We start from the raw sequence: 17149 nt of genomic DNA on the forward strand, positions 1-17149 counted from the left end.
GGAGAGTTACTGTTGGCGGTGTTACAAACATTTTATCTTCTTTTTCTTCTCTATATTTTTCTGGGTTTTCTACATTAGATATAATGAATACATATTTCTTGTTAATAAAAACCAACAGTGAAACAAAAAAGAGAGAGGGCACGAGAGAAAGCTGTATTTCTATGCAAGTACTTCTAGGAATATCAGAACGAACTTGGATATTCTGAGTTTATTCATTCAACAAAAACTTTCTAAGCTCCTCTGTATACACAAATGACATATTTGTGTGGAAACATGAGACACCCTCTCCAGAAGAAAGTAACTGCTATATCTCCAAAACAATGCCTTAAAGTTTTGTGACAAGGTGACGATTATCTGCAATAATGAATTTAGATATTTTATTACTCCTATATTCAGTAAGTCAAAAGTTCTTTTTCTTTTCTCCCTCTCTTCATATATAAAGACAGAAACAAAGCCTGTGGATGACTTGGTCTTGTAGGACGAAGAAAAGGAACAGATGCCCAGAGGTGCCTAAAGATTGACTTCTTGTTTCTCCTCCACGGATGAGCACCTTGGATGGTGTAGATTAAGTTCAGGAACAAACAGCAGGCAGCTGCCGTAACAGCGTGCTGCCTACTTGTAAATGGAGCAAATGGGAAGGAGTCGCAACTCTGAGGACTGGGTCAGCCTTAGGGCCATAGCTCAGGACTGCTGGCCAAGAGTCAACGGATGGAAAAGCAGAATGGACACCTGTCCTCAGCTCTGGATGCTGCTCAGCCCTACAAAGACCCCAGCAAGTGTCCCTAAATGTCCAGGCCTCTGGCAGGAACACATTACCTTTTTCTAATACCATTGACTCTGGTGTCCTTTATATCTTAGGCGACTAAGGGGCAGCACGAAACTCTGAAGTCCAATGAACCCAGGATGAAACTTGCTTCTGTCACCCACTGCTTGTGTGACCCCCGGGGCAAATTAATTATCCTCTTAGATTTTAGCTTCATCCTCTGAATAAAATGAATGAATGGCTCTCTCATGGGATTTAAGAATTAAATGAGATAGTAGGTACGAACTGCCTGGCTCCCAGTGGAACCCAATACATGTGAGTGTCTTTCTTCCTTCAAGTCAGTGAGTGAGAATATTGGTCAGACTCCAAAATTTGTTTTCAAAAATCTCATGTGTGCCCCTTAATTACCCATGAGTGGCCCCTTTTTGTTTTTATTTTATATTTTCTTTGTGTAGTGTGTTTGTGGATAATGGCTGACTTTGAAGAGACTTCTCTTCCTCATTTTCCAACTAGCAGGAGAAAGAAGTGAGCACAGAAATAAAGGTTTGGGGGACATGGTATACCACCTGTGCAGAACCCCTGTGCTCTTAAGCTGCAGGCTGTGGGGAGGTGGGCCGTGCAAAGATAGGACTGTGTGTGGTGCGTGCGTGCGTGTGTGTGTATAAGAACCAGTAATGCTTTCCAAACTCCCACCACATCTGGCCAAATGAGGAATTTGTTTCTCCTTCCCTCACAGCCTTTCCCTCCTTGTGGGATTCACCAGGCTGACCAAGAACATCCCTAGCTTTGCTCCTTCCCCACCCCTAGGGAGGGGATGCCCCACGGCATCTCTGGGAGGGGAGGAGGGGGCCTATGGATGGAGAGTGTCTCAACTCCTGCCTCCAGGGCCTCAGTGTCAGCTCTTCCTGCCAAGTCTTTGCCAAGGCTCTAGATTCTGGTTGGAAGCCTAAGGGTCTAGCTCAGGGACTTGGGGTAAACGGTATCAAGGGAGGAAAGCCGATTTTTCAGACGGCTCAAAATACTCTTCTCATCTATTTATTAAACACTCCCCAAATAGGCAATAGACCGTGCAATCTAAGAAAGAAAATATATAAAAACCTGTAGATGCTGGGTTTAAAATCGCATCAGGGATAACCGGGGGAAAGCAGCCATCCTGTCAAGGGCGTATTGCTGCAAGGGATTAAGGACTGGGGGGCCTCACACCCGTTCTCCCCTCAGCTAGCACTGGGATACGCCCGTGGCTCCACTGCACAAGCCCCCGCGTCCTGTGGGCCCCTCCCTGGTCTCAACAGCAGCACCATCTCATCAGACAGTGGAGCAGATCCCAGACAGCCCAGTTCCTCCCCTCTTGCCACACAGCTGGGGCATCCTGCCGCCTCTACCCAGTTCCCTAAGGCTGGCGAGACCCCGGGGAGAAAGCAGATGGGGACCCCGCACATCAGCACTACTTTTACACGCTCCGGGGGTGGGGGTGAAAGAAGTCCCAGCCCGAGGCTGGGTGACGAAGAAGCGGCAGCGAGACGGAGGGGACAGACAGACACCACGGGGGGTCAAGAACCAGGGTCCCGGCCGCACTGCCGGCGGCAGAATCAAGGACTCCTCGAGACGGGAGCCCCCGCGGAAGCTCTGCCTCGCTGGGTAAAACTGAGGAGGAAGAGGGCGGGGGTGTGGCGGGACAAGCGGGGTTCACGAGGCTTCTTCCAGCACCAACACTCTGTGCCCGTAGCCTGCCCTTCCGGCGGGACCTGGAAGATGCGCATCTCCCGCCCCCCTCCCGCCCCTGCTGTCCCACTGACTTCCACACCTCCTCCTTGGTCTCCCCCTGGACCAGTTGCTACTCTGTCCACCCTGTCTTTCCCCCTACCCTCCCATTCTTCCCTTTTCCTTAGTCCTGTTATTGCTTTTCCATCTCCTAGCTATACCCATAAAGACCCTTCAAGGAAGGCAAGATGATTAAATGCCCTTTAGCTCAGGGTCCCTTGTGGGCTCGCACCGTAGAATCATGGCTATTTCAATGGCCCAAGGTAAAGGCAAGTACGCATATGCGTGTGTATGTGGGGTGGGGTGGGGGTCGTACATGGGGAGGGCTCGAAACCACCGCCACCATTTAAAATATTCTACAAAACAAACAAAAACCACCTACCTTGCTGGCCACCACCAGCTGAACCACTCCGGTGGCTGAGCGAAGAATGGCCACAGCTTCCTCGTGGGAGAGCCCGACTAGTAAGTGACCATTGATTACCAGCAGCTCATCTCCTAAGGACAGTCTGCCATCCCTGAGGAAACGGAGATGGGAAAAAAAATCCCTCGTCAAAACATTCTGGGCTGGAGAAGGGCCACCTTCCTGGAGCTGGGGAGGGCTGTGAGAGGGGACAGTTAAGAATGGGCTAAAGAGGAGAAGGGACAGCTGGAGACAGCTGGGATGGGACTGCTTCATCCTTCTGTCTGCCCAGTTAGGGGAGTGACGGGCTTCACGATTTCAGATGGTCGTTTAGTAACAAGCACCATCTCAGGTTACCACCCTATCCCACATCAACGGCAACGAAACGTCTTCCATCCAAGTGGAGATGTGATAGAGGAACCGAGACCCCAAGGCTTTCGGGGTCATTCTTTTCTCTAGTCCTACCTGCCACCCTGCCCTTGACACTGAGTCATCATATGAGTCTCAGCTGAGCCCCAAAAGAGCGAAGGTAACCTAAGCTCACCAGGGATCCTTCTCTAACCCACGTTCCTCTCTCTTCCTAGGTGACACACCCTTGCCCAGATTTCTTCTGTGGCACCTGTGGCACTACACCATGTGTGTCTGTAACCCCGCCCCCAAGAGTTACAGGGCCTCCAGGGTGAAGTCTCACAATGCCTCCTCCTTCTTTGTGTCCCTACCGCCAAGCTTCATAAGCAGAAGGATGAACAGAAAAATGAACAAAGAAACTGCCTAAGTTACTGCTTGCTGTTGTACGTATCAGACCTGGTGTACCACACAGGCGTACAAACGTGTTCTATTTCTTTATTTCCTTTAAATTAAGTGAACGACCTGGAGTTTCCTTCCCACTGGGCTGGCAGGAGGCCCAGTCGTCACGGGGTCTGCCTGCCCTACAGTGGGTCAAGGGTGGCAGACTGTTACAGAGCACCAGGCAGGTCCCGTCAATCATGGTGGGTTAACAGTGTGTGGGTTCCAACTGAGCCTCCAATGGCCTGGTCTCCCTTGATCCCAAAGCAGTCAGAGGCTTTTCATCTCCATCGCTAAATATGGGATGGGAAATCTGGTGAGGCTGAGAGACCCAAAGCCCAGGATTCCACTATCCCCTCTGAAGGCTTTACATCGGCATCCAGGATTGGCTGGGACCCATGCTTGTCTCCAACACTCCCAGATTCACCGCGCTCTGTTTCTCTCTAATCTATGGACTCTCTCCTCCTTGCTTTGTTTCAATGAATTGACCAAGTTCTCTATCCTCCCCCCCTTACCAGTCCCTCTCTGTGTCCTCTAGGACATGCATCATAATCTTTTCTATGAATCTAGGTTTTAACAGAAGACAGGAGGCACCAGAGACTCTGAGAGCCTCTGCTTTCTGTTCTTCAAAAATCCCTAAAGCAGAGAAAGGCTAAGAACCCCGGGCTGTTGCTCAGGATGGAAAGAGAATGGAAGAGGAAAACCACAGAGAACAAGCAAACTGGAACGTCAAAGAGGTATGTGGGTGGGCACTCTGGAGGAGAGGGATTCAGGAATACAGGAGAACGTAGTGGTTTGGGCCAGCGTCCCTGGGCTTACTTCTCCACACCACCATCAAGATCACCTCTGTCCCTGTTCCTTTTTAATCCCACATTTCTCATCTCCAGTTATTAACTAGAATGCCCCACATATAAATTAAATACCCAGACACACACACACACACACACACACACACACACACACACACACACACACACACACACACACCCCTAAGCTAAGGCTGTAAGAAAATGGTGAGACCCACTAGAAATAGCTCAAATGGAAAATAGGAAAGAACAGTTCTACATAAGCTCATCTCTGAGCACAGGAATTTCCTAATTGCCAACTTTCCAAAGACAGACTAGAACCTGAAACCTAGGACTAATGGGAAAATGGCTATCTCATGCGAGTTCCTTAAAGCATCCATCATTTGGGAAGTGTAACGATGCTCTTCTGCATACAAACTATCTAAGGTCTTAATCTTTCAATAATTACTGCCACCCAGATAACTGACACCTGCAGTTAATCTTATTTCTACTTGAGTTATCAGGATCGTACTCTCTACTTAGGGGACTGATGAGCATGAAACACTTGGATAGTTTGTGCCCTGGTCCTCTCTTTGGTATTCCATTCCTCAGACTAAATACTTTGAGCTCCTTCAACTGTGGCTCATGAGGTACATTTCTGAGAGCTCCCTCGGTCTGGAGCAGGCCAATACTGCTCTGGTTTGCCAACTCCCCCTTAGCGTCAGGGTACCTGGACTCAGCACTGATTCCAGACTAGATTCACCTCCCTCATCAGTGAAACTCTACCTTTATCCACCTACTGTATATGTATGGACATCCAACATATATACGCGTCCCACTGTGCTTTGCAAACAGTAGACGCCCTATGTATACAGAAGCAATTAGCTACATGGCATTAGCTTACATTTGGGGACGGCTACATCCCTCTAACTCAACATGGACTTCTTCTTTGACATGCTCTGCCTAAGCACTGTCCCTCTTCCTACTTCAGATGACTGTTCAGTTTAAAAAAGAAGCTTTACAGTGTGAATTGTTTTCAGGTCACAAGGAGAAAATTCACATTTATTTTTTTTGATCTAAGTGTGGATCAAATCTGGATAGACCCGACGAATCCAGACACGGCACACGAACTGTGGTCACATTTAAACCCCATCACTTTCCCAAGTCATCAGCCACAGTCTCATGGGAGTGACGATGTCAGGGATGTGGTGTTCCAATGCGTGGATAAGGAACCACGTGTCACAAACATCCCGAAAGTCAGGAGAAGTAACATTCACTTGACACTCAAACTGGATTAGAAAGAAATCTAATCTTTCCTTCATGCTGTGGCAGAGCTGGCAATAGCCCCAGCAATGAACCACTTCCTGTGCTCAGAGGGGTGTTTAATTAGAACCACTGGTGCCCGATCTCCTCCCGTGCTCCAGCATCATCCTTGTAAACTGTAATCCCCAGAGTCCCACACCCGGGGGAAGGGGAAGGGGGGAAGACAAGGAGGCAGAGAAAGGGAGAGTTATCTAGTCACCTGTGAGCGGCACCTCCTTCCTTCACTTGGGTGACAACGATAGCGTGAGGTGAGCGCTTTGATCCTCGGCCTCCACTAACCTGAATTCCCAGCCCATCCGATTCTTTAAGCAGCTCCATCTTCCATATCCGGCCAACTTCCTCCTTGGAAGAAAAAGTGAGCAGAATGTGAAGTATCTGGACAGACACGCACCACTGTCAAAGGAGAGGGGACCGGGGAGGTCCAGCCAAGTATTCACGTGTCGACAGATATCGCAGGGGATCACCGATGAGAAAATTCTGTGGGTTGGACCAAAGTCTCGAGCTGGCAGTGCTGCCCAAAACAACCTTCTGTGATAATAGGAGTGTTCTCCTTCTGCACCATCCAAAAGGATTCACCAGCCACAGGTGGCTACCGAACACTTGAAGTACGGCTGGTGGCAACGGAGACACTGAATTTTTCATTTCATTTCATTTTAATTAAATTTAATTAGCCATCTGTGGCTAGTGGCAATGACATTGGACAGCACAGCAAAAGTGACGTGCGAATTTCCTGACCAGGGTGCTGTTAAGTAAAGCTTTTCTGCCTGGAACCCAGGTACCACTACGTGTGTAAATACTGGCTGTGCCTGGGTTCCTTTTATTTACAACGGCTACTAATTGATAAAGGAGGAGGAAAGGAAGACAGAGCTAGGTCTTGGTGCCAGGAGACTTCAACTAGTTTGAGCCAAGCTCTGCCACTTGGTACTTACGAAAGTCACTTAAGGCCTGAATACCTCAGTTTCCTTGCCTTTAAAGGGACTTCCCTGGTGGCGCAGTGGACAGGACTCGGTGCTCCCAGTGCAGGGCGCCCAGGTTCGATCCCTGGTCAGGGAACTAGATCCCATATGCATGCCACAACTGGGAGCTCGGATGGCGCAGATGGGGAGCTGACGAGCTGCAACTGAGGAGCCCCGGAGCCACAACTAAGGAGCCCAGCTGCTGCAGCTGAGACCTGGTGCAACCAAATAAATATTAGAAAAACCCAAAAACAAACAAAAAAACATATAACTCTTTAAAAAAACACTAAAGTGGGGTTAAGTATTAACACTTCCAGGGCTGGTGTTAGGGTTAAAGGAGACATTTATGGAAACAGGCAGCAGTGCTCCTGATATCTAGTAGATACATAATAAATGTTGATAGGTAACCACGTATGACTTACACATGCATATCATATATTTTAAAAACATAATATTGAATTGAATCTCAAACTTCCTTAAGATATATGAATGAGATCTTGGGTAGGAGAAACCAAAACAGGAAATTCACTGATGAATTTGTGATCAACTTCCACACACACCGGTCAGTATACTCTTTTTTTTTAAAAATTAATTAATTTATGGCTGTGTTGGGTCTTCGTTTCTGTGCCAGGGCTTTCTCTAGGTGCGGCAAGCTGGGGCCACTCTTCATCGCGGTGTGTGGGCCTCTCACTATCGCAGCCTCTCTTGTTGCGGAGCACAGGCTCCGGACGCGCAGGCTCAGTAGTTGTGGCTCACGGGCTTAGTTGCTCCGCGGCATGTGGGATCTTGCCAGACCAAGGCTCGAACCCGTGTCCCCTGCATCGGCAGGCGGACTCTCAACCACAGCGCCACCAGGGAAGCCCCAGTATACTCTTTAAATGAATGTAAAAATGCTTCAACAACTATAAAAATCTATCCCTTTTACTTTATTTATTTAGGCCACGCCACAGGGCTCGTGGGATCTTAAGTTCCCTGACCAGGGATTGAACCTGCGCCCTCGGCAGGGAAAGCGCGGAGTCCTAACCACTGGACCTCCAGAGAACTGCCAAAGATCTATCCTTTTCAAACACTAATAAAGGTGTCTAAATCCTCTTGACTGCTAGTAGCTTTTCTGCTCTGGTTTATTCGCCATGTGACTCCGTATTTCACTCCAAGGACACAAACATACACCCACTGCAAAATGTTTGATAATTGGCTGCTCAGAGAAATGAAAGCAAAAGCTTCTAAAGTGATTTATTTGGGAGTCTGACTTTAGGCTCGTCCCAAAGTCCTTGCTGGCTCCAGGTATACAGGTAGGGGTCACAATGCATTCCTCAATTTATAAAAGAAAAGCTATGTGTTTTTTTCGTTCATCGTGAAGGTCCAACGGAACTGTTAAGGTCCAATACAGACAAAGCCAGCATCTCCCTAAAAATAGGCAACCTGCCCATTCAAGCTGCTTGCAAAAGAGGAAAAATGTGAAGCATTTAGAAAATCCGAAATGCATACTGTCAGCAACTAAAATGCAACGGTAAAAAAAGCAGATGTTGAACGGTCACTAATGTGCAGCAACAGGAACGTCTAGGGAAATTATTGCCAGACAGAGACCTGTTGGGCCCTACACTTCTCCTCACCCAGCGCAGCTCACGGGGGCTCCATGACTCCAACAACACGCCATGGTGCCAGCTGTCTCCTCCATCCACTGACCACAGGCCCACGAAGCCTGTCTGGCCAAATGTAACCGCAGAAGTCACTGGCGTTTCTCCCACAGTAGTTCATGAACTTGTCAACGATCCCTACACCATCCCATCGTCTCACTTTGGACTCCCTGGGTTTTGGTTGGTTGCCTCTGACCTCTGGAACACCTTTCTCTCTTTCCCATTCAGAAACAGCCTGCCTGGCCTTCAGAGTCTCTCACAGCTCCACGACTTCCAAGAAGCCATCCTTGAGAATCAGTGCTACCATGAGATAGCAACCTTCAGTGCTTCCACTACACGAGACCCTGTGGCTATCGGAGGACTCGGAAGAGAACAAAGCCGAGGTGCTCCGGTTAGCTGTTATCCCGGCGTGCTGGGCGTCCCACACTGGCACATGGGCCAGCTCTGTGGCTGCTTCCCTGGGCCTCACGGTGCAGGTAACAAATGAGAGTCGATGGTGGCTTGACTTTTTTCCTTGGAAGACATGCCATGGCTCCTGGGGTCTTGAAGATGTGAGACAGTATTCCTCCCTCTCCCAGTACAGAAAATCTGTAGAACTCTTTCCCAAGAAAAACACGGACCATTATGAGAACCCAGAAATAAGAAAACCCCTTTGGTTTTAGCCCAAATTAGTTAAAACCTATCCATCCCTATTACTAGCTACACCATCATTTTCTCCCGTCCTACCCTCCTTTTGCCAAACAGAACATGTTAAGTATGGTTCACAGAGGATGTGACAATACTAGATACAGTTCTTTCTGATTTTTAAATGCTTTAGAAATAGTACTTGTGACAAGAAACATGCAAAACTACATTCATGGGGAAAGAAGAATGGCCTAAATGTTGACCCTGACAGAGGAGTTAAAGACAAGAGCACCCACACGCCCACTCCACACCCCTGCCCCTGCCCAAGATGCACACAACTAGTTAAAAGCAAAACAAAAACAAAACACATATCTAATAGAATGTGTTTACACATACAGCCCCCAACTACACTAGTCTAGAAACAGATTTTCTTTTATCCAATAATATGATTTTCCCTCGACAACAGAGTAGAAACTATAAGGGGAGAATTCAAAGAAAATGATGCAAATTTCCTCACCCTGGAATTTCTTGATCATCTAATGAAGGAGCTCTGAGGAACACAAAGAGAGGCAGAAACAGGAAGAGGCAGATGTTATCGGTCTCAATTGTACAATTGTCAGTAGTAAATCTAGCTGCCTACAGCTGAAAGCAGCGTTCAGTTAAAAATAAAATCAGTGTCTAAAGTTTATTAGCCTAAAGCTGGCACTGGCCAAAAACCAACAGGCCAACTTAAAAACAATAAATATCAAGTATATTTCCAACTGCCTCCTTACAATTCCACTTAGGTATCCACTACACACACCAGTAGGGTCAAAACAGGACTCTCCTTCTTTCCCATCTCAGTGGGAATAGCAACATCATCTACTCAAGCTTAAGAGGATATGCAAACCCACAACCCACGAACTGTCTTTGATTTATCCTTCTATTTCCTACACCTAAACCATGAGTGAGATCTAAACGCTCTATTTGCAAAACAGATCCACATTCATCTACCTCTGCTTTTCTTCCCTGACACCACCCTTGTCAAAGCCACCAGCATCTTTAGCTTGGGTTATCACAATGGCCTCCAATCTGGTCTCCCTTTTTATGCTTTACCTCTCACAAACCACTATTATCCATTACGCATCTAGGGTAAATGTGAACAAATATATATATATATATCATGATGCACTCAGCTTAAACCTTTCGACAGCTCCCCGCTAGACTTAGAATAAGGTCCGCACTCTTTGCAATGGCGAACAGGAACTTTTGTAATCGAGTCCCATCCGTATCCTCCACATCACCTCCTAGTCCTGTCCCCATCACTCACTGTGCTGCAGACTCTCTGCTCCTGGAATATTCTATCATTCCTGTCTTACAGCAGCTGCATGTATGTGCTAGTTCCTCGCCGGAAACATTCTGCCCCCAGATTTTGCAGGGCTGCCCTTTCCTGACACTCAGTCTGTAGCTGAAACATGGCCTCTTTAATGAGGTCTTTTGCCAACAACACCCAATATCAATTTGCCCCCTGCCCATGTCACTGCGGGGCCATCTTTCACGTCACTGTTTTACTTTATTTATCGTACTTATGGTCAGCATCTAACATTCTGATTTATTTTCTTATTTATTGCTTGTGGCCCCTTATACGTGACAAATGCCGCAGGACAGGAACTTTATCTCTCATTTACAAATGGGTTCTCCAGCAGCTAGAACGGTGCCTAGCACATAACAATACTGCATAAATGTCACTGAATTAACAAATAGAGAATGTTTATCCACTAATCCTAGGGTTCTTCAAAGTTATTGAGACTGACGTTAAGAAGTTTACCCAGATGGGAGACCTCCCTGTTTGCCAATGTTCAGCCTGTGAACACAGATCCAGTTGTAGAGATGATTGAGTTCTGAAACAGATCCTGTCTAGACAGAGGGCTTGGGCCTTTGCTTCCTTTTACATTGGCTTAAAGGGCAAAGAGACTTTGTCAGCCTGTTGAGAAAAAGCCAAACCATGCAAAATTGGACGCTACGGACGTCTGTATTAATGTTGTCAGAGTGCTACCCTTTCCTGTAAACCGCCAGTTACTGTGTGAGCTCACATGTGCATCTCTTCACAAAGGCAAACAGAGGGATATATTTACCAAAACAGGGGTGGTGCATTAAAGGGAGAGGCCTCGGCAGCATTTAAATGACCTCATCTGCTAGAACCCAAAATAAAATTTTACAACAGCATCTTTGCCCCAAATGTGAGAAGACACATCATCCAACTAGAATTTCACTGCAGTAAATGCTCTGGCTCCAGTTGCAGACCTATTTTGAGACTGTTTGCTTATCCCTTCTTACTTAGAATGATCAGTAAGAAATGAAGAAACATGTCATCATAATGTCAGAGTTGAAATCCCGTAGTCTTCAGACCAAAACGCTCAGTGTGTAGGTAAGAAAACTGAAGCTTCGAGAAAGGACGTGGCAGCCTGAAGGCCACGGAGCTGGGAAGGGAAGAACCAGGGCTGGAACTTGGTGCCCCATCTCTCAGGCCTGGGGCTGCCCCGTGCCTTCATTAATAAATAGCTACAGAGCACCTACAGGTGCAAGGCGCTGAGCTGGGACCGAGAGAGCAAAGGCTCAGAGGCAAGAGTGAGCATGGCCTTGTGAAAAAAACGAACTCAGCCAAAGACAGGGAGGAAGAAAGCAGTGAGAAATGGCGGCAAAGCGTTAATCAGGAATCAGGTGACGAAAAGGCCTCACAGGCTACGTCAAGCCAAGGTATCTGGGTATTACCCCAAGGGCAAAGTGGGCCACCAAATGGTTTAAGCTTTAGCGCACATGCGTGTGTACATGTGCATGCATGCTCGCGCAGTAAGATCTGCTCTTTAGAAAGGTCCCTCTGGTTGCAGTGGGGACAGTGGGTGATGGGATGAAAGTGGGAGCAGTGAGACGGGTGGGAGACTACTGTGAGCACACAGGTGAGAAATGAGGGCAGCCTGGCCCTGACCTAAAGCTGTCGGAGGGAGCACAGAGAAGTGGAGCAGACAGAGATCCTGAAGGGAGCAGCGGTTGACGGGATTGGTGGCTGACAGGATGCGGTGTAAGGGAGAGGGCAGCGTTCCTGCTGACTCCATGATGCCAACTGTCCCAATTTGCCTGGGTGAAGGCGTTTCCCAGGATATGGAGCTGTCAGTGCAAAACCAGGGAAAGTTCTGCACAAACCAGGGCTAGTGGTCACTAGCTGAATCTCAGGTTTCTGGCTTGGGCAGCTTTGTGGATGGTGAGACCTGGAATGTTGGAGCAGGCTTGGTGGTGCGGGAAAGCAATGCATCGAGTTTCAGGCATGATATGAAATATCTAAGATTGGAGACATCCTGTACGTGGTTGGTAGAAAGCTCGAGGGCTCAGGAGAGAGGTGAAGGCAGACAGGCGTTTAGGAGACATTACCATGTAGAAGGATATAAGTTCACCCAGAGACCATGGGGACTTCCTAGAAGAGGACCATCCTCCTGCTGCCTCTGCTTGATACAAACATCAGGGACCACCCAGGAGAAGCCCTCAGTGTGATTCTCCTTCTGAGTTTCACATACTTTCCTGCAGGTTCAGACCTGGGGAAGCCTTTCTGAGATCTCTACTGAACCACTTACAGGAAAGAGGTCTGGTACTGCACAGGGTGGATTTTGGGTACTAGGGTAAGACCACAAATGGACCCATAGACACACACACCAGCTGTGAATAAACTCTCCTGACTGGCAAACGGTAGAATTCTTTTTTTTTCATTGTTATGTGACTAAGTTTGGTTGTATTCGCTTTCACCATGCAGCATTACAAGAATACACATTATGGATATGTTGCCTTGGATGAGCAATGATCTTTGCTAGACAGAGAGTAAGGAATTTTGAACTCATTTCTAAAATTGCGTATCTATGTCCTAGGAGATTCTTGTGCTTTAGAAGATGGGCCCAACTTTTAAAAAAATTAATCTGTTCGCATGTGTATCATTATGTGTTAATATTTTACAGAAACAAGCCATTTTTTAAAAGGAGATATTTGTTAAAAGGAAATATGTTTCCTATAGGTCCGTTAGGGCAGAACAGAATATAGAAAAAAAGTCTGAGGATTTATTTTCCTGTAAGAAATAACAGTCTATGAAAAAGAAGTACCTGACAAGTAAAAATGGTCTGAATGATTATAAGCCTTGTCTGTAATTTATTAAGTCTTTGTAGATATATTAAATCATTAAGAAAGCAGAAACGGAACAACGCTGACATGTCTAATCTCCCATTATTCAAATGGAATGGAATTTTACCCCAAGGCTTAAGAGGTAAATAGCTAATTTTTGTTTTTCTGGAAATTCCATTTTAGCATGACCTTGGGCTCGTCCTGGAGTAAAAATATAAATCTATTCATACCAAGAACCTAAGCAGACTTCTGTTAGGTCTCTTGGTCCCAGTTTGGGTGATCCCAGGGTGTGGAGGAAAGCTATGAAGGTCTATTTCTTGCCAACCCTAATGATCCCAGGTAAATGCATCTAACGAGGCCATTTCTGGGGTTGAAGAGGGTACTGAAATATTCATGCCTGAGAAGGTGTGTGGCCCATCCTGACTTTCTAAGACCAAAAGTACAATCCAGGGTCAGTCATCAGTCTATAGATTTAGAACAGTTATGAAGAATTCCAGATGGCAAGTCTCTCCTTGCTATAGGCATGGGGTTTCAAAAAAAAAAAAAAAATCCCCAAGGTAATAGATCATGGTTTGGTTTTTTTCACCCTTCATTTGTATCTTCTTGGACATTTGACCTTGAGTACAAAAACCAGGCAAAGGAACTCTGGTATGTGCAGTCTTAAGATAGCCTAATCCAGAAATTCAAGTTTTTGTTATTGCCTTCAATCAGGATGAGTAGAGGATGGTATTCTCTTACAAGTCTGGTGTGGCATTTTTTCTTTTAAAATCATTCCAAATAATTCCCACTGTGTCCTCGGACAGATGAAAACCTATTCTTTGCACTGAATGTGTGAGATTCCACCCTAAACTTCAGTACCTTAACACTTCAAAATGAACCAGTACTACCCATTTGTTATTTTCACCTTAAGGTTTCTGCATATTCACAATCATCAGAAGAAAAAAATCACATCAACATATAGTATTCATTGATAATATTATACACATTATAATATTTTTATTGCCCTTAATCCTTTTTTGGGGGAGGGGCATAAAACTGGTAGAAAACCATTAATAGAAACATTAATTTTTTTCTTCTCATTTGTTTGTAAATTCCATCTACAAATATACCTTCTCTGTGTAAGGCTCCTCAAATGAAGGAACATGGTCCCTTAAGAGAAGGATTATTTTGATTCTTCTCAACCCATTATACAGATTGGCTACAGTTGCGGAAATATGCATGAAATAGCCTTACTAGAAATTACATTCACTCCTAGGGCACCATTTCCCAGGCTGCAAAGCTGAACTCGATACTTCCTCTGTGCCCATTTTCCATCCTTCCAACTTCCTCTTTCATCCTTAGAGGGCCTCTCCTGAGTCAGAAAAGAAACCAATCAGGAACCATCTAGCTAGTTACTGCTTTGTTAGGAACCCAGAGGAATACCTGGCCAAGAGGATTCTTGGAACAAGCATGCTGACCCTAAAGAAATGTAACTTAACAAGAGAGTGTTGGTTATAACGGGGGAGACGATATGAGGCTAGAAGCGTGTCTATCACCATTCAGAACCAGACCACATCTGCTTTGCCTTTAGGTGAGGGCAGCTCTGACCATCACAGCTGGATATCATAGTATCAGAGATTTCTGTGAAGTTTCCAAACTTCACTGGAATTCAGCAATATAATAATACTATCCCATGAAAATGTCACTGGTTTTGAAATGTTAAAAATAAAAGCAGATGCTTCCCTGCAGGTTGGACATCCGTCCTGTGTAATACCAAGGCTTGGATATTTATGCTATCAGTGGTCACCAGGAATTCTTGGCCTTGCAGTGGCAATTCCACTGGTGACAGCAGTGATAAATAATGATGCAGTTCAAGTACTTTATCTGGGCCTCATATGACTCAAATTATACCACAGAAGGCTTGAATTTTCCGCCTTAGGATCACTCGACTAGCTCTTTATTTAAGTGTGATAAAATGACTTGGTTTTTCTGTTGTTATTGTCATGTCCTATGATCATTTATCTTAATAAATCTTTCAGTTTCTAAATGCAAAGTCATCTTAGATGTATTTTCCAAACCTTAAATGCAACTGCAAACAACATTTCATTGAAAATTCAGGTTCTACCACCAAAGCAAACCTTACCCGTGCCAGGCAGTCGCTGGATTGGAAGTCTGTCTTCCCAGATTTTGAGAAGCGGCGTCTGTCATTGCTTGTGGGCAGAGGGGCGTCCGCCTTTGCAATCCCTTTGTCTAATTCCGACCTCTCTAGATGGGATCCAGCCACCTCCTTGAGCGAATCTGGGCCATTTTCTAGCTCAAAGACATGACCGTTTCCCAGTTCAGGGTCCAGGCCATTGTCTAGTTCAGACACAGGGTCACTGTCCAACTCACAGCCAGCGCTGCTCTTGGATTCTTCAGTGGCTTTGTGGGTAGAAGGCCTGGCAATGACCGCAAACTTTCTTGCTCTTTTCCCCTTTTTCACAGTTCGGTCCCCCAGCTCCAAGGTAGGCGTCTCTCCTGGTTCAGAGCTGTTGCTGCTGTTGCCGTTATAAGGAGAATGGACTTGGTGCTTGAAGCGGCGCAGCATGATCAGGTAGATGAAGCCGCCATTCCAGCACTGCTCAGCCAGGTAACTGCAAGGGACACAGGGGGGTCAGAGAGGGGCTGGTTAAAACCCTCCAAACATCCTCCAAGGACAATGCAGTGGGTTGACACATCTGATGGCCCACACAGGACCCATGTGACTAAAGTCCTGGCCAAGTGATTGAGGCACTAAGCTTCTTAAAGAGGCTGCGCACTTCACTCACTCTTTTAATCTATTTAATTGTTGATGCTAAAAATAACCCCCAAACAAACCAAAAAACCACCATGAACTGGAAATGACTCATGAGAGTACCCTACGAAGGTAGTCAGAGAAGGATTTTTCTATTAACAGAGCCAATCCTAACATATCATTAAAAAAAAAATTATTCTCCATTCACTCAAAAACTTGTTACATCAGAATGATGCCAGCTTCCCATTCATAACGTTCTGATGGGATAGCACTGCGAGTCCCCAGGGGAAAATGGATAAAATAGATTGGGGGAAATGTACACTTCTGCTCAGAGGATCAAAAACTGAACTGCGGGCTTCCCTGGGGGCGCAGTGGTTGAGAGTCCGCCTGCCGATGCAGGGGACACCGGTTCGTGCCCCGGTCCGGGAAGATCCCACATGCTGCGGAGCGGCTGGGCCCGTGAGCCATGGCCGCTGAGCCTGCGCTCTGCAACGGGAGAGGCCACAGCAGTGAGAGGCCGGCGTAACGCCAAAAAAAAAAAAAAAAAAAAAAAATGAACTGCATGATGCAAACTATTATATATAGAATAGAGAAAAAACAAGGTCCTACTGTATAGCACAGGGAACTATATTCAATATCCTGTGATAAACCATAATGGAAAAGAATATGAAAAAGAATGTATATATACGAATAACTGAATCACTTTGCTATACAGCAGAAACTTACAGCAGAAATTAACACAACACTATAGATCAACTACACTTCAAAAAAAAAAAAAAAAAGCCACAGATTGGAAAGACCCAAAGTGGAAAAAAAAAATCAACTGCACAAGAGGAACCTTTGCCTCACAGCAGTTAAAGGGAAAAAAAGATGCTGAGCTGGGGGCGGGTAGAAGGGGTTGGCTGGTATTAAGATGCAGCCAGTAAAGAATCACAGCAAGTGTGTGCAGCATGAAATGAGGATCAGGTTCATTTCCTGGTAATGGTTCTAGTTTGGTTGTTCATAGCACACGTGAAGTGTCATTTCCAGTCTGGGCATCACATGAAGAGGAACACTGACAAAGTGGAAAACACAGACATAGGGCAACCAGGAGGAAGACAACTGCTGGAAACTGTGGCAACCAGGAATAGTGGGAGGAAGGAGGGATGTTTAGCCTGAGGAAGACGAGGGCCAGGCTCCGTCGTTTTCACATGTATCTGAGGACTGCCAAACACTCAGAAGC

The 17149-nt window shown here is 46.1% G+C and overlaps 1 protein-coding gene across 1 annotated transcript in view; it reads right to left on the reverse strand.

Moving 5' to 3' along the window:
• The window catches only part of PDZD2 (PDZ domain containing 2), a gene marked incomplete at its 5' end in the record, with an annotated part of 238404 nt that overhangs the window by 80570 nt on the left and 140685 nt on the right, over positions 1-17149 (reverse strand). The window contains 3 exons of the mRNA XM_082836165.1: positions 2907-3039; positions 6018-6160; positions 15298-15787. Of these exons, the coding sequence (XP_082692291.1) occupies positions 2907-3039; positions 6018-6160; positions 15298-15787 (766 nt within the window). The remainder of the gene's footprint in view (positions 1-2906; positions 3040-6017; positions 6161-15297; positions 15788-17149) is intronic.

Source organism: Leucopleurus acutus (assembly GCF_964270905.1).
Source record: "Leucopleurus acutus genome assembly, chromosome: 3".
NCBI lineage: Eukaryota > Metazoa > Chordata > Mammalia > Artiodactyla > Delphinidae > Leucopleurus > Leucopleurus acutus.